We start from the raw sequence: 17,964 nt of genomic DNA, 5'->3' as shown, positions 1-17,964 counted from the left end.
GGTCGACACCGCAAATGTCCCTTGCCTCGAAACTCAGCTCAGCGTAAAATGTCCTCATCTGAGCAGAAGGCTTCAAACCGTCCAGCGTCCGTCCAGCAGATGCACACAGCCGCTCTCCCAGCAGCCAATCAGATGGGCCTCGCTCAGCCACTGGATTGGCTTATCGATGATGTCATTGCACAGCTTCCTTTTATGCCCCCCATCACCTCTGGAACTCAGGAGGGATTCATGAGTGCAGATTCCCAACCAAGAAAACAAACCTCAACAAAGATTGCTGATCTCGGTATGGTTCAACCGCAACCTGAAGGTGAGCTTACCGACATCCTCGACAGTTTTCTGAGAACATTTGATCAACACATCGGTGCATGTGACTCAGAAGTCTGGGATGGGATGGCAGACGGGTCACAAAGCAACGTAACAGTTAAGACAACAGATGCATATCGACATTCTGCTCAAAACTACACAGTCCATGGGACATCAGGTACACACACAAGAAATGAAAGAGACCTTTTCAGGGCTTCCTCTGTGAACACAACAACACCACAAGGCCCAACAGCATCATCCCAGAAAAGGCGAAAAGTCTCTGCTTACAGACCATCATCTTCCTGTGAGGCCTCAGGTGTGAACGTAAAGAAACTAAAAGGACGACAAAGTGAGAAGTCTGAAAATCTCAGGATGACCAGAAGCCAGAGTCGAAAGAGGGAGCTGGAATACCCTGAAGAAGGAAGAGAAGAGCTTCCAGCAAAAAAGAGAAGGCGAGTAAAGAAAGAAAGATTGGAAAAGCAGGGAGTTGAAACGTCACTGGTAAATGAGAAGAAAAAGCAACTTCGAGAGATGTGCAGTGAGAAAAAAGGCAGCAGCTGCAAGATCGACTCAAAGTGCGACGTCACGAACGCATTGAGGAAAGTCATGAGAATGCCTAGTGCCTGCAGTCTGAAACCAAAAAAGGATCGGTCGCAATCCTCAGAGCCGCATGGTCACGAAGAATCTGGTCTTGTAAATAAACATGCTCAGACAAACAGAGACAAAAAACGTAGTAAGTTGACAAAGAACACGTTCATTGACTCCCATCCTGAGACAGATCTTTCCGCTTTTGAATTGATGAAAAACCTCTTGGAGAACCAAAGAAAGAAAGAACAACAAAACAAAGATGATCACAGAAGTTGGAATGCAGAAAGTCAGATAGAAAGGGAAAGTGGCCAAGAAGGTAAGAGCTCAGAGAGACCTGCTTTAAAAGAACCGTCTTCACATTTTTCTCAAATGTGTATGTTCAGACTGCCATAGTTTGTTCTTCCAGTGTGTGTGTTTTTTTTGGCTCTTAAAGGGAAAGTTTACCCCAAAATTAAACTTCTTTCATTATTTACTCGCACTCATGTCAATCCAAACCTGTATGATTTTCTTTCTTCAGCAGAACACAAAAGATGTTTTGAAGAATGTTGGTAACCGAACAACATAGCCTCCTATTGACTTTTTTGGACACAAAATCACTTTATCAAAATATCTTGTCTTTTAAAGGAGTCTTATACAGGTTTTGAATGACATGAGGATGAATAAATGTCTCTAAATAAACAAATGGATGAGTGAATAATGATTTTTGTTGGGTGAATTGTTTCTTTAATTCTCTCACAATTATTGTATTAATTGTGAACTCTCTCCGAACCCTCAGACAGCAGTCATGCCAAGGTCTGCAGCCCAGAAGACGTTACGCTTACAAACTTTACACCCATGCCTTCTGCCTCACCTGCAATGGACCCTGCATTGCCCACTGAGGAATCCGGACACACACAAACCCCCCTCGACAGCTCAGAAGAAGATGTGGATGTTGTTGAGATTTCCAGCTCCTTGTCCGAGTCCTCTGTCGTGCAGCCGCTGGTTGCCGATATTGTGCTTAGTACAGAGGAAGAGGATGAAGAAGATGCAGAGGTTGATGTATTAGATTCTAATTAAGGTTTTCTCATTTTCCGTCTATTTAGTACTGTTTAGCTTTAGAGTTCTGAATAAATGTGTATCTACATATTTGAAATGCAAATTTTAAATTCTGAAAGACAGGTGGTACTTGGTACCGTTGCTTGTATATAATTTGACTTGTATATAAGTCGCACTATGTAATTCAGAAGACTGATATTAATCAAGCCACGTTTTCTTGCTCATCTTAAGTCTATTTTGTAACCATGGTCAGAAATAAAAGACATGGATCCAACCACTAATGTTCTCGTGTGTAAACAAGCATGTTCAAAACAAATATGGGGACAGGGTAAGTGAAAACAGTATTTTATGTGTAGCTAAACAATAAAAAACCCTAGGTGTCAGTAAATGTTGGCCTTGCCAGGTAGGCAGATTGAAGAACAATCTGGCTCTATTTTGGTTTTTGCTGTAGTTAATAAAGATAGAAAACTACCCACACATGCGAGATATATATATATATATATATATATATATACAGCATATAGGTCCAGTGTATGAACTTTAGTGGCATCTAGTGGTGAGGTTGCGAATGGCAACCAATGGCTCACTCCACCCCTCCCTTTCAAAGCACTATGATGGCTGACACAGCACTATGTCATCACGTTTTTGTTTCTTTGCCGAAGACGTATTTATGAAATGCGTAATAAAAAACCCTAGGTGTCGGTAAATGTTGGCCTTGACGAAGACGTATTTATGTGTGTAGAGCAGTTTGTCCGTTTAGGGCTAATGTAGAAACAACATGGGGAATTCCATGCAAGGGGACCCGTGCTGTATGTAGATAGAGATAGCTCATTCTAAGGTAATAAAAAACATAACGCTTTATTACGTAAGGTCTTTATACACCTCTGAAGAGAGTTATGTATGTTATATTGAATTTCTGTCAATAGATCCTCACACATTCCACACAGCACCTTTTACTAAGACTGGCGTCACTACCACACAAGCAATGAATGCACACAGCCATTGAAGTAAACATAAGTTTATTTATTTGTTTGTGATGTTCTTCTCCTACACATTACACCTGAGCTGCTCTCAGTCAATCCCCTCAAGGAGATATGGCCTAACGTAGCTTATATTGCATTGTTTGTGTAGCACCTCAGGGGGTGTTGTTTAGCACCTGACATTAGCCAGTAACTGTTGTCAGTACCTGATTGACACCCTCGTGTAAGACAAAATGGTATGTATAGAGTTTGATGCGTGTTGTGTTCCTAGCAATAAAAAGACACTCGTAAAGTAAAACAGTGTGAGTGTGCGTATGATGTGTTTGTCGGGCGGCAGGGTGATCGGTGTGGTGTCCCCTGGTGAGGCGGGGCTCTTAGTGCTGGATTCTGCGAATGGACTGGATCTGAGGGGTCTGGCTGTGGGAACCCCAGTTTCTCCAGTGCTGATAGTCTCCGCTGTGCCTGTCACACTCCATAATGTACTGTCTGCCCCTGTAGCTTGGGAACTCGTAACACACAAAACTACACACACAGGTAGAGGAGAGAATCACGAGATTTCGTGATGGAAGGGTATAAAATGGTGTTGAGGTATAACCAGACAAACAATCCTGTTCATTTTGCTTGTTGCAGTATCATAATCTGAATTGTTAGTCTGTCACTTTGTCTAATATATATAAAATATAATCGTTGCAACACTGCAATTTCTCTCATTACAATACAAACTTTTTTAATTTACTTCTATTCTAAAATGTGGGAGAAAGCATACATTTTGAACAGTACTGTAAATAAAAAAACTAGATAATAGAAATAAATAGATATATAGATCATTCAAATAAATAGATAATAATTCCTATTAAAAGGTAATAGAAAATAAAAAGGTGAAAGAAAGGGTACACTTACGCGCCACACTGCACATGCATGGAGCCCACTTCAGGGCGACACCATCCCATGGCCTGCAGAGAGGGGTAGTCGACTCGTCACACAGCTCAGCACTGCGGCCCAGGAAGTTCTACTTCTCAAACATGATCATACGACTGCTCTGGTGAGACTGAAGTGAGAAAAAGAGCGAAATTATACAAATAAACACACACACACACATATTACACATTTTAAGATGTCACAGCATGATGATGTAAATGAAAATGATTCTCACAGCGCCGTAGATGGGTCTAAAAGACATGAGTCTCTCCATGTGGTAGGACAGGTTTCCACAGTAAGCATCCCAGTGGGGGTACTCTCCTCTCTCCAGGATGAACTGCTGGCCCTGGAAGTCATGGTGCTCATAACCCACCCAGCTGCGAAAAGAAGAACATCCAGTCATACGGTATGACTCATACCACATACACTGATGATCCCTCAACGCATCTTCTGTGCAAGCAGTGTTTACTCACGCTCCGCTCTCCACACGAATGGAACGGATGTTGTCAAAGCCACACTGCTGGATGTTGCAGCACTCTGAGGTGAACTCCTGACATTTGCCCTGGAAGTGTTCCTGCTCGAACACGGTCACCTAAGGCAGAAGCACACGATTTTGAGAGTCCATGTTGTAACATGTAGTTCAATTCGATGTATTTTACATTTACCTGGTTTACCTTGAAGAAAGGAGCCATTCCCATGCCAGAACTGATCATGGGCTGCATCATGCGGGATCTGGTGAACCTATACATCTTATTATCTAAAAAAATTGAAACACTGTTAAACAAAGCAAGGTATTTTGTTATAGGCTATAACATGCAAATATTAATCTAAATTGTTATATGATTTAAGTTACTTAAATATGCACTGATATAATATTATAAACAATGGAAACTTTTGTACACAATTTTCACATCAAAATTTAAATGAATGTGTTTTAAAAAACTCAATAATAAATCAAACTACTAATGATTTTTGTTGTTATACTAATAAGTTAGATGTGAAGTACCCATTCGTGTTATATTTGTGCCAACTGTTTAATCCCATGATGTTCAATTTGGCATCTTACCGTTTTAGTCACTAGGCTTGGGCCTGAACGCCTGTTTCGCGTAGAGCTTTGAGAGAACCTGGCGCTTCGGTTTTATACCGGCCGCCGCGTGCGCGCACGGGTTTGCGCGCCCTCGCCATCGTCGAGTGCGGCGCGCGTGAAGCGCATCTCCTCTGTGGGACAGGCCACAGGGTCGCCAGCTCAGCACATACTATAGAAGTGCCACATGGTGGCTGGCAAGTGCGATGCGATTGGGATGAAAGGAGGGGACACAAAGGTTTAGCTCCAGTATGTTCGTGCAGGTCAGCAGTCCTGCGCTGGAACCACAATGAGCCCAAAATACAGGGATTAGTTGAGCTTGCTCCAGCTGAGTGTCGATTTGGGGAAAAGGTTTATCTGAGAGGTAGCCTACTGTGTGGTTGCAGTAAAGTTCATTCATGGAAGTCATTTTGAAACATTACAAACAGAAATATGGGAATTGTGTAGTAAATCTTGAATTTAATGTGGAGATTTTCTAATATCTAGAATCGTTTTGTCATTCTCAACCAATTTTATAAGGTTGAACGAGGGATGTTTATTTGCAACATATCACATGTACACTGGGCACTTGTTGGCTATCCAGTCTTACTCATGTATTACAAATATGTAAATAAATTCATATGTAGGACTTGATTCCATATAAAATGTAATTTTAAGGCATGAATCTGATTAGTTTTAACTGGTAGTATATGCATTGTGAATACATAAGATGCTTATTATGAATACATAAGTTGTGAAAAATATATAAATACAGCAAATGAGGCGAATCTTTTACAGTTATTTTATTTTTTAAGTTTTGTTAAAATTGTTTTAAACATATTCTCACGTTCCTAAAATGAATCAATTCAATCAATCTCTTTATCAATACACACCCAAGATGAAGTGACGTACAGTTTATGCTGATGTGTATTGCTATTCTATTCAAGTATAAACCAAACCTGAAAATGAGAAAATCTGTGTGATATAACGGTGTGAACTGTGTTTCTCACTCTGTGCTGATGATGTGGGGCTTTTCTGTAAACATGCTGAATACGACATGTTTCGTTGTTTCAGTGTAATCCTCATAGACTCAGCGCCAGGGTATAAGAGCTCCAGGCATAGCCAGACGCAAACACTCTCAGAGTGAACCTTGGGTACGGACACACGCACTCAACACACAGGTAAGACAGCAGAATATCTACTCACGCATACACACGCAACTGATGTTTTAAGGTACAGTTCACCAAAACACACCTTGGATAGTCTCTGGTTTTCCTGAATGTCCAATCTGCTCTTTTCCGTACAATAAAAACGATAGTCTCCATCTTATTTCAATCTATGAAAAAAGCAGTCTGGATTTAATGCCAAAATAATTCTTAGTAGGTTATGATGATTTGTTTTGCCCCAAAGATCTTTTACAAATATCCCTGTAACTACTCAAGCACTCTCTCGAACCTTCTCTGTCCTCCAACATACGTGTCACATGCTTACTTCTTTATAACTTTCTTTCCATCTCAAGTTCATTTATAATTTTTTCATAACTCATGACCCATTCCATTATTTTACTCCAGGCATCATGTCTTCCAGTGGAGAAAAAAAGACTGCCTCCCAGACCGACGGCAAGGCAGCCCAGACCAAGAAGTCCGAGATGGGCATGATGTCCTACAAGGTAAAACTATCAAACAAACATTTATTTGGAAAAATGTAAACACGCACAACTCTTTTGCACTTGGATTCATCGCTGTTTTCTCTTTTGCTAGATGTATGTGTTTGACCAGGAGAACTTCCAGGGACGTATGATTGAAATCAGCAACGAGTGCATGAACGTTTGCGATATGGGCATGGACAAAGTTCGCTCACTACGTGTAGAGTGCGGCCCGTAAGTAATCCCATACACTCTTTATTTATATTCTATATTATTTAGAAAGATTCCCTTATTTTATTTGTCCCCTGCAGTTTCGTGGGCTTTGAGCAGATGAACTTCTGCGGAGAGATGTACATTCTGGAGAAGGGCGAGTATCCTCGTTGGGATTCCTGGAGCAACTGCCAAAAGAACGACTACCTGCTTTCTTTCAGACCCGTCAGAATGGTGCGTAACCGCACACGCTTCCACTTTCTCCCAGACTTTACATTTACAGTATCTATCTAACAAAACACTTGCATCACTTTTCTCTCAAAGGACCCTGAGAAGCACAAGATCTGCCTGTACGAGGTGGGTGAGTACAAGGGACGCAAAATGGAGATCATGGATGATGACGTTCCCAGTCTGTTCTCTTACGGATTCACCGACAGAGTTGGCAGCATCATGGTCAGCTGTGGAACGTGAGTGAGCAGAATCTGCGACCCCCGATTTAAATGTTCAATATTAAGAACGTATTAACTAAACTACGAACTCTTGTTTTCGCAGCTGGGTGGGATATCAGTACCCCGGATACCGTGGCAGCCAATTCCTGCTGGAAAAGGGCGAATACAGACACTTTAACGAGTACGGCGCTCGCTGCCCTCAGTTCCAGTCTGTGAGACGCATCCGCGACAAGCAGTGGCACCCGTTTGGCTGCTACACCATGGCCAGCAAGTGAGGGCCGGACCAGGAGAGGAAGAGGAGGGCTGGAGGACAGGGAGAGGGTCGCAAGAGGAAGGAGAAGAGAAAAGATATCTGATGCGGTATGAGGGGTGTGAATGCTAAATGAATGACAGACGGCTCAACGTGGGATCTGTGTCTGTCGAACATGTTAAAGCCCAGCAGGCTGTGTATCTCTCAGGTCTCTAAGCGTCTCCCATGAACACAGATCCTTCTTCCTCGCCAGCTCCTCTCTTTCTCTCCTGCGTCATGACTTCTTTTTCCTTCCATAATTTAGTTTCTTTATTGTCACCTGTTCTTTCCCCTGCCTACATCGCCCTTTCTTCAGGAGAATGGAAAGAAGGAGAGAGAGATGAAGGGCTGAGGAGAGGGATGCTCCTGTGCCCTGTATATCTCACTTTGCCTGCTGTACAGAATCCTGGTCACCTTTTCAATAAAAGCCTAAAAGCGTGATACCGAAGTTTTGTCTTTGTGAATCTATAATTTCATGCATCGTATTGATCGCAATATAAAAGTTATAAACTATGAGTAAAGAAGTAGATATTTTGGGGAATTGGTTTTTTTATTCATATTTTTTACCTTTGATCTGCTTTAAATTAAAATGGAAACTTTGTCAGGGGAATGAAGTTTCTTAAGTCATATACTTTTAATTAGTTTTAAATGTATATTTACTCCATACATAAAGTCTCCCACATTGATAAATACTGTACTGTAGTATGCTATAGTTTTCTGTAGTATAGTGGTGGGGACGTCACATTTTGTTGTGTACAATGGGGGCTTTGAACCCTTATATAGTAAATTGAAAAACTGTAATAAATACTGCAATATGCTTTACTATTTACAACAGTAAGGTTCATAAACTCTAAAGTACTATTATAGGCCTACTAGAGTATTTTTCATGTGGGCTGAAAAGCGTTTTAGTATTTTTAACACCTAGTCAGCAGATGGCGCTATTGTTGTGCTTTATGAGTGAGTGAGTGCATCTTTTACACAGAAATCAAATAAAGTCGGTAGAATTGCAAACAGCATGAAACAAGTATGAAAACGGTTAGGGTTGGCCTTAGTTTTCCCTCATTGAACAGATACAAAATCAGGCAAAATCAATTAACTAAATCGTTGTTTTAACGTTTACTACGAAGTGTCAAATTAGTAGCCTAGCTTTTACGTTTATTTTTATATCATTATTCACGTTCTCCAACTGAACTGATTTGACTAAACTCATTAAAATGTCCACAAAATACATGCGTGCAGGAAAGCCCACCTTTCCAGAAAGTTTCGTGCATTTGTCTCCCGCCTTTCCTGTGATCTCAATGAGATTCATAATACATACTGCCCTCTGGTGTTTCTTTTGGGATGGGGACAGAAGTTAAAAAAGGATGAGAATGGGTCTTGTATCATCTGTTGAGTCTGTATATTGGCGGTGTTTAATTAATGAGGCTATTTCAGAATTAACAAAAATAAAATGCCATACAAAAATAAAGTTGAGTAGTCTTTACAATAAAGTGTTAAAGTTTTGGTGTCTGCTTGCTTAATAACTCATAGTTATCTGTCGACACAACAAAAGACACGAACAGGTAATTTGCAAAACCTTGTTATCAAATAGTTTTATTGAAAAACTTAACTAAACCCAATTTCAATTTTACAAATTTAAAACAATCATTAATCAGACAAACACTGCCTAAATACTGTTTAAACAATAAGAGACACTTTGTTTTGTTTTGTTTAAATAATGCTTAATAAATCAATATTATGTGTCAAGCGTTCATTTACAAATAGTGTTAATCTCAAGAGCCCTTGCTACAATAAGGCCTTTTCACAATGACGTCACTTAACTTCCGCCTTTTTGCAAAGCAGTGTATCATAACATCCGTCTTGCAACAAACAACAAGAAGAAGAAGAACTTCCGTTTTGCCGTCGTGCTGGAATTTAACAATAGTGAGAAAAAAACTGACAGAACACGTATTCCTACTTATCCTAGCACCTTCGCTAACACAAAAAGAAAATACCTTCATAATCAAACAGGTACTGTTCAACGAAGAATTTGTATCCTTTCTCTAGCTTTGATCTTGTCGAGCATCTCTCTCGTCCCACTCTGCTTGTCACAACGTTGTACATCATCTAGCCGTATTTGTGGCAGATGTGCAAGGGACTTGGTAAACTCCATTCTGAGGCGCTAGTAGTAACTTCTTCTTGAGTTTTACTGGCAGTTGGCAAACCAGCTTATAGGTGCATTATCGCCACCTTATGAACTGGAGTGCTAGCGGAAGTAATGATACACTGCTTCGCGGCAGAACGAAAGATGCGTGACGTCATGTGAAAAGGGCGTATTGTTGCACTGTCCCCATTTTGTCCCGAGTTGGAAATTAAGTGCTATACGTGGGAAATATCTTTGTGGCTTCAATCAGCGTGACATCATCATCACAAACTCTGAGGGTTTAATGAGATGGGAAACAGAAGAAAAATTTGCAATTTGAGATGTTAGCAAAGTAAAAATGTAAAGGTATTTTGCAAATATTTGTTATCATTGTTTATGTTTAACATTGTCTCACCTTCAAAGTCAACCAGTCCGTCACAATTGAGGTCTGCATCGTGGAGAATATCGTCAATATCTCTGGGATTCAGCTGTTGTCCCATCAGTTTTTTCATTGCTTCTCTCAGTTCTGTGGCGCTGATTTGCCCGTCACCGTTGGAGTCAAACTACACATCGGTAAAATGCTGATAAAGTCACAGATGTCTGCAATAAGCATTGTGTTATGTATGTGAGTATGTGTACCTCTTTGAAAGCATCTCTTAGCTCTTTGACTCCGATCATGTCTGCTGTCTCTGCCAGCATTTTTGGGCCCATGAGCTCCACAAAGTCTTCAAAGTCAATTTTACCTCCACCTTTAAAAAAAAAGAGTCAAACATAACCATTCTTATAGTGTAGTGCAAACATAAAAATACTTCTTATGTCTTATATTCCTCCCCATTTATAGAATTTCTTATCGCATTACACACAATTAAATAAAAAGTTAAATTGAAAAGTTAGATCACAGAATGTTTTAGTACTATATGCACCTGTTTTGCTTTACTGACATGCATTTGAGCTATATGGTTTCCACAAGATTGTTTAAACATGATGATTCAAAAATAAATTAAGGAAATCTAAAGAAAGTTAAAATTATTTTAAATTTGCTTACATTAAAGGAAAGGGGCTTGAATAGGTAGTGCAAACTCTTAGATATAGTGTATGTTTTTATTGTATAACCTTTTTCTTTAAATTATTATCTTTTTATACGCCTTTTCACAACTATATTTAATGAGCACACTTGAGTAAAAAATGGTGTGATGATGTCACTCACCAATTTGTTGACTCAATTCAATGAGTTCCATCTCTGTCGGCATGTATCCCATAGTTCGCATACATTCGCCCAGGTCCCTGCAGTTAATGTAACCTTTGTTCTTATCAAACTCTTTGAAGGCTTCTCTTAGTTCTTCAGAAACATGTGAGAAAGAATGTTGATACATAGAAACTGATTCTTGAAACTGATTTTTGGGTGAGGTGGTGTGTATTGTGTCTATGAATACCTTCTATTTCTTCTGGACGCAGTTCTCGGTCCTGTTTGATCAAGGCAGAAAGACATAAAAAACAATATTATACTATATGTTAATCATAATGCATTCAATACCTCTATTCAATCTCTCTCTCTCTGAATAAACATATAGGTGGGTATGTTGAAATGAAAAACTAGGACAAAAATGAAAGCTTGTGAAAGTAAAGATTGTAGAAGGTTGGTCTTATTGTACAATAATGCGGTGACATGGTAGATGACATAGTAAAGTTGCCTGGCAACAGACGTAGTTTAGGAGATTTTGAAGGTTTAACTCGAGGAGAGGTACACAAAAAACATCGTCCAGAGAGCCATATGAGAAAATCACAGAGCTGATTCTCCTTTTTATTTACAGCTTTATCTATAATACACATGCACATATAGCTATCATTGGATTACAGATGACACCTATGCAATATCGATTCCTTGGATTCCTTTCCTCACTTCATCACAGTTATAAGGTGTCTGAAATCCATAGTGACATTCATTAAATATCTTTCAATGTCCTAAACTGTCTTTCACAACAATCTACATCATCACTGGATGGGGTGAAAGGAAGCAGATGATCCACAAGGATGAAGATAACGTTGTGCTGAAAAGGATGACGAGATGTTTTATATGAATGCAGGTAGAAAATGTAGATGCCGAGACATCACATTCTTGGTTTTTACATACGAGCTGTGACTTTGCGAAGCCCTGTTTTATCAAGATGCAAGCTGGTCCAACGATGTTATGCAGCATGGTGCAGGTTTGCACTACAGCATACAGAGGCTCCTTAAACTCAGATGGCACTTCCATCTCTCCATCTGCTTCTCTGGGCCCTTTATCCTCAGTCACACCCTTAGGGTGGGGCCAAATTTTACTTGAGACATAATCTAATTAAGCACAATTAGTCAATTTGCTTGACATGTCCTTAAACTACTGAACTATAATATAAACAGCTAGATTACCTCAAAGACCTCTTAAAATAACTTTTCAGTTTAAAACTGATTTAACATAAACACACATAGGCCTCAATCTTCAAATATATTTGTCTTACCTTCTTCATTTTGTTTTGAACGATGTTGAACGACGACATGACACTCACACTCTTCCATAATCAGAACATGAAATTAACTTTACAGTGTCTTAAAATCCACCAAACCAACGTAACACATGTAGATTCAAACCTTTGCATCGCTTTCTTCACCAAGACCCTTTCATTTAATTCTCCAATGACGCACAACTAAACACAAACAATTCAAACATCTTCTGCATTTCATAGAATGAAGCAATGTCTCCCTTATTCTATCATCTTCACTTCTTTTCCGTGTCCATTTCTCACTTCCCTCAGACAGAAGTCCCATGCAAATGATTTCATGTTCAAACTGAGAGAGAAAGAGAGATTGGGGAGGCAGGGGGCGTGCGAATTAGACGAGAAAACGAGAACCTTTTTAAATCCCCCATCTCAGATTAAAGACACAGAGACACTGGATGATGTAGCTGGGGGAAAAGAGAACGCAAAGAGATTTGAGGAAAAGAAGAGGGGCGGTACAAATATAAAGAGAGTGAGTAAATCAATTAAGTGCCAATGTTAAGTTATTTAACATAACCTGTTGTCTATAAAGATATCGTTTTGGCCAAATAAAATGAAATAAGGGCATAAATGTTAATGTCTTTTACACTTGACTCAATAGTGTGTGTGTATGTGTGGGAAGGGTAAACCCTGTGGTATGGGGACAAAATGTCCCCACAAAGATGGCAATATCCAAAATCCTTGTCCTTGTGTGGACATTTTTTGAATTTTACTTTAAAAATTAACTTTTTTGAAAATCTAAAAGAGCAGACAGTTGTGTGTGATTGTTAGGTTTAGGGGGTGGGTTAGGGGTAGGGAATATGATTTACAGTTTGTACAGTATAAAAACCATTGTGTCTATGGAATGTCCCCGTAAAACATGGTGCGTGTGTCTGCGCGCGTATGCGTATGCGTGCTATAATCCCATTCTAATCACAAACACACCTATGGTCAGATGAGCAGAGAACTACTCTTGTAAATCCACACAAAACCCAGCAGCATACAAGCCTACTTGAATTCTAATCTAATCCCCACACGCATTACTGTACATTGTGGTAATATTAAAGTTTCTGTGAAGTTTGCTATAAATGTAGATTGTTTTGCATGTTTAGCAAACAGGTGAATGTTGCTCTATATTGTGTGAACAGTGAAAGCAATAACAAAGTATGTGTGGTGTGTGTTGGTATGTGTTGTATAAACTGACAGATTCGCTGAGTTGAGTCATCTGAGGTTACTGTATGAGCGGCTGGGATTGTGGATTTTCACATGTGTGTGTGCTGACCAGATGTTATCGCAAGACTGCAAACAGTATGAATATAAAAATAATGCTCTGTGCATGCAGCACAAAAGGCATGACAGACAGAAAAAATATAATTTCTGTTTTAGCTGTCCACAGGCCCCTGGTGGAGTTACCCCCATGCAGGTAACTGGACCACAAGATCCTCTAGTGGGTGTGCTATAATAAAGCAATAAGCCCCAAGAAGCAGTGGGTTACAGAGTGTGTAGTGGAATGGTCCCTGGGTGTCTACAGATGTCTTGGCTGCACTGATTGGTATTTTGGTGTACTACCTGGCCTACAGCACCAAAAGTGCCATCCAGGCTTGAAGTCCACTAATACAGCAGTGTAGAAGACATGAGTCCTGTAACCCACTCTGTAACCCACTGCTTCTTGGGGCTTATTGCTTTTATAAAACGGTTATTCCATATGCTTAGCAAGGTTTCATAAAATAAAGTAAATAAAATGATATTTAGGCTATGTGGTGCGGTCAGCCGTTATATATTGAGGTATTTTATAACGGCTTAGAACTCCGCTCAGCCAATCAGAATCAAGGACCAGAACTGACCGTTTTATAATACAATATGTGTAATGGGATTAAAGGAATAGTTCACCCAAAAATGAAAATTCTCTCAAGAATTACTCACTCTCTAGGTGTTCCAAACCTGTATACATTTCTTTGTTTGTATGAACACAGAGAAAGATATTTGGATGAATACTTGAAACCAAACAGTACTGGAGCCCATTGACTAGTAGGAAAATTACAATGGTCAAAAGTGCCCCACAACGGTTTGCTTTCCTACATTCTTCAATTCAACATTATTCTTCAAAACATCTTTTTTTGTGTTCAACAGAACAAAAAAAAATTATTCCTGGTAGTCATTGGGCTCCAAGAACTGTTTGGTGAAAGCATTCTTCCAAATATCTTTCTATTCTGTGTTCATCAGAACAAAGAAACTCATTCACATTTGACAACTCGAAGGTGAGTAAATGAAGGCAGAATTTTTATTTTTGGGTGAACTATCCCTCTAATAGATTTATAATAATTATTACAAATATTTGAGAAATGAAACACCCTCTTTTGCTTGCTCTCTTGTATCTAGCTGAAGTCCTCTGCTTTATTTATTTACCGATACTCAGATAATCGAGATAATCAGATGTCAGACTAGCCAACCTGGACTGAATTAACCTTTTAATCAGCCATTCTCGGGTGACTTAAACGAATAGATAAAGTTTCAATGAATACTTAAATGGCAATCACTATATGACCCAAAATGTATAAATTAGATTTTAGTTTTATTATATTTTATATTTTTAATTAGTTTTAAACACATTAGGGTTACATAAAGGTACAAAGCAAGTATTGACTCCTAACTGCATGAATCTAAACTAGTTTGCCACGTCACCAAGCCAATTAAATAATGATGAAAATAGCAAACAATGATCCCTCTTCCAGAAAGGTGAGTGGGCAAGATTGGGTTTCTGGTGTGCTCTCCGCTGGTGATCAAGTGATTACTACTGGAGCAAGATTATCCTAATGTAGGAATGCAACACCACATGGCCAAGATCAGGTCATCAGAAGCTGAATCATGAGGAGATAGACGTGCTTGTTAGTACAGCTCCTTAACCTGTCATTTTGTGTCTGGCAGGCATCTACTTCTAGTAATGAAGTCTATGCTGTAGTTTGGCCCCTTCCTGGCAATTGCTTTATCATATAATTTTATTAATTATTTAAAAAAAAAAAAATTTTAAGAGCAACACAAAACTAAATGTGAACATTTGAATAGTACAGTACTTTGAATAGTACAGATAGTACAGGTAATAAGTACTGTTGAAGTTGAAGACAGAAGGTTTGATGCATGGCCTGCAGGGCGGTGTGTTATGTTGTCTTACTTGGCCGAAAACAGATGCAACAATAGCAACAAGATCAGTTTCCTCTTTTTCCTTTGGTTCCCCGGTCTCGTCATGTTCCTCTTCATCTTCTTCCTCACCACCATCAGCTTTTTTGTTAGACTGAATGGGCTTATTCCATTTCTGTCTGACTTTGGGTCTTGTATTACTGCTGAATGCCTCCACCACGCCCATTTCAATTTGTTTCTTCTGTTTCTCCACTTTTTTCTTAATTGCGGCCTGCACCTGTCAGAACGCAAGTGTAGGTTAGAGATGTGATACCAAATTGACGTAGAATGACCATAAGGAGCCGAAGAAAGTTAGTAAGTAACTAATGGTCATAACTGAGATCATAAGTTACAGAATGGGTATCAAAAAGACATTTGATTGAAATTTGAAGCAAGTTATTTAAGAACTGATTTTTTAAAACAATCAAATTGGACTGTATTACATTTTTGTCATACAGTAGGGCCCTATGTAAGAAAACTTCAAAGACCAACTCAAAAATTTCCAGTGATTACAATTTTTCAATTGGCTCAGTTGAGGTTTGCATGAATCTATCACTTGTGGCAATAGTCTTTTTAACAGACGTTTGTGAAATTTACAAACATTTTAATGAGCCAATTAAAAATGTAAATGCATCAAGTCAATAGAAAATTTTGAGTCAAGAGAGAACCTGGATATTTTTTTGTACAGTTTACTTGAACTGTACACAAAACTTTAACATATTCCCCAAACACTCGTCTTGTCTTTCATTAGTTGGACAAACAGATTGCCCTGTCTGAAAATCATGCCATTGGTTAAGCAAGTGTTACTTTCAGGCTGTTTAGGAGGAGAGCAATGATGCCACTGTATTTAGACTTTAGTAATTTCAACAGACCATTCATTGACTTCATTCATTGCCATTCATTGCCAATTGTACAACAGTACAATTGGCTCTGTACATTAAGCAGGGACTGTATTTTAACATACGATGCATTCAATCTATACATTTTTTTCAGAATGAGCATCGAATGAGAATCAAACCCTTGACATTAGCACCACACACCTACCAGCTGAACAACACAAAGGCAGAACACTTATATAAAGTGAGCTGAATATAAGAATAAACATATTATCACCCGAAATTATACATACTGTACAATCACTAACATGTACAAATAAACAGAATATATACCTGTTTTGCTGTTCTCTCATGTGGAGCGGACATTCCGGTGGTACTTGCCACGCCCGCTGATCCTTCTCGAATAATCATGAACATCGCTGCAACAATGACACGCTCTCTCCTTCTCTTCCCCTTCTTTCTCTCTCTTACACACAGTAAGACAACACCTGTTTACCCCTCCCAGTACGGGCCTACTGTATCTGAAGTTTTGTCAGTGCAATTACAACTCCTGTGTATTTCTCAAAATTCTATTCTGCAACTCAAGCCGCTTTCGGGAAGGCCTGGCAAACGTTTTTCAGCAATCAATGTCGTCTTCAAAAATCCGAAGAAATACATTCAAACCTTATTTTAAATTCTATATGCATGTCTTTGTGTCTCTCTGTGTCTCACTAACTTCCTGTAGAAGCTCTCTACCGTTCTCCTCATTTGTCTCTGCTTCACTCTTAAGACACAGTGAGAGCGTGTTTGGTCCAGCGAGGTAAAGACAGACTGAAGTATAGAATGTCTTTATTTGGCCTTCTTACATTCACGTGACACTCTATCCATCCGATATCTCTGTCTCCTTATCTTTCGTTCGCCCTCAATGTCTGTTTCTGTAGAGCTGAAGGCTGTATTCTGCTGTGCATTGAATTGTTAAACAAAATTAATTTCAGGTGAATTGTTGCTGTGGTAAAACATAACGAAGGATTTAAATCTCACATACTTGCTGTGCCTCTGACACATAGCATCATGTGCCTCATAACCAAGTACACGTTCACACAAAAAAAGTTACTTGAGGCACTAATTGGGGGTTCTATAGATTCCACACTGACAGAACCCTGATGTGTACAAATAAATATATTTATTTATAATGCTTATTATAGGAAGCATTAACAGTCACCACGCCATAGATTTTATACCAAATGTGAAATATTATAAAAACAAAACACTTTGCATAATATTTTGTATGACCATTTTTTGATATGTGCTGCGATGGCTTTTAAATAAACTCACAGCAGATTTTTATGAACATGAAACATTGTGACCTCATCATACACAGCCAGCTTCTTCTAATTGTTATTCCTGCCTCACTTCAACATCAATTTTTACCTTTGAAATGCATTTCCGAACACGGTTTCTCAGACAAGGCTTAGCTTAAGCCAAGACTATGATTTAGTTGAATTAGGATATTTAAATTTAGCCTTAGAAAAAAAACATGCTGGTGTGCATCATGAGACAATAGCAATGACATATTTTAAAATATGTTTGAGCAATTTATTTTCAGTTAAGACAGCTCAAACTTTCATTTTAGTGTGTGACTAGTCTTAAGCCTTGTCTGAAACCGGGCATTAACCCCGTATATTTAATCAGAGGTGATGAACACAGCATGAAATCTCTCTTTCCGATTCTTTCACGCGATGTATAATTGATAAAGATAAAGAGCTACACTCCCGGTAACAGAGAATGAAAGAGGAGATAAAAAGGGGTCACATTTGCACGTCAGAAGTGGTAAACTCAGAAATTCAGAATGAGTGGAAAGTG

At 39.1% G+C, this 17,964-nt stretch overlaps 3 protein-coding genes across 4 annotated transcripts; 1 reads left to right on the top strand and 2 right to left on the bottom strand.

The window, feature by feature from the left end:
* Positions 1 to 2,967: 2,967 nt before the first annotated feature.
* Positions 2,968 to 4,930, bottom strand: cryba1l1 (crystallin, beta A1, like 1). Its single transcript, XM_057349826.1, is given in 7 exon segments — positions 2,968 to 3,428; positions 3,807 to 3,880; positions 3,883 to 3,954; positions 4,060 to 4,201; positions 4,298 to 4,416; positions 4,499 to 4,581; positions 4,891 to 4,930. Coding segments are annotated over 6 exon segments (630 nt in total). The 5' UTR covers positions 4,574 to 4,581; positions 4,891 to 4,930; the 3' UTR covers positions 2,968 to 3,280.
* A 1,055-nt stretch (positions 4,931 to 5,985) lies between these two features.
* On the top strand, positions 5,986 to 7,928 carry crybb1l1 (crystallin, beta B1, like 1). Its single transcript, XM_057349731.1, has 7 exons — positions 5,986 to 6,068; positions 6,459 to 6,556; positions 6,648 to 6,766; positions 6,844 to 6,976; positions 7,067 to 7,209; positions 7,295 to 7,462; positions 7,797 to 7,928. The coding sequence occupies exons 2-7, from the start codon at positions 6,464 to 6,466 to the stop codon at positions 7,822 to 7,824; spliced, it is 684 nt and encodes a 227-aa protein (XP_057205714.1). The 5' UTR covers positions 5,986 to 6,068; positions 6,459 to 6,463; the 3' UTR covers positions 7,825 to 7,928.
* A 1,136-nt stretch (positions 7,929 to 9,064) lies between these two features.
* On the bottom strand, positions 9,065 to 17,001 carry cabp2b (calcium binding protein 2b). 2 transcript variants are annotated; one of them, XM_057349654.1, is made up of 7 exons: positions 16,456 to 17,001; positions 15,282 to 15,524; positions 11,036 to 11,066; positions 10,810 to 10,941; positions 10,242 to 10,351; positions 10,018 to 10,165; positions 9,065 to 9,895 (listed from the first exon to the last, which is right to left on the bottom strand). In XM_057349654.1, exons 1-7 carry the CDS (start codon positions 16,537 to 16,539, stop codon positions 9,870 to 9,872), a joined length of 774 nt encoding a protein of 257 aa, XP_057205637.1. In that variant the 5' UTR covers positions 16,540 to 17,001; the 3' UTR covers positions 9,065 to 9,869. The 2 variants fall into 2 exon arrangements, with proteins under 2 accessions (XP_057205637.1, XP_057205636.1); XM_057349653.1 differs by having other exon boundaries at positions 9,065 to 10,165.
* Between the last annotated feature and the right edge of the window lie 963 nt (positions 17,002 to 17,964).

The sequence above is a fragment of the Triplophysa rosa genome, linkage group LG13 (genome assembly GCF_024868665.1).
Source record: "Triplophysa rosa linkage group LG13, Trosa_1v2, whole genome shotgun sequence".
Lineage (NCBI taxonomy): Eukaryota > Metazoa > Chordata > Actinopteri > Cypriniformes > Nemacheilidae > Triplophysa > Triplophysa rosa.
Note: the sequence above shows the minus strand (reverse complement) of the source record. Positions and strands in the feature narration are given on the sequence as shown.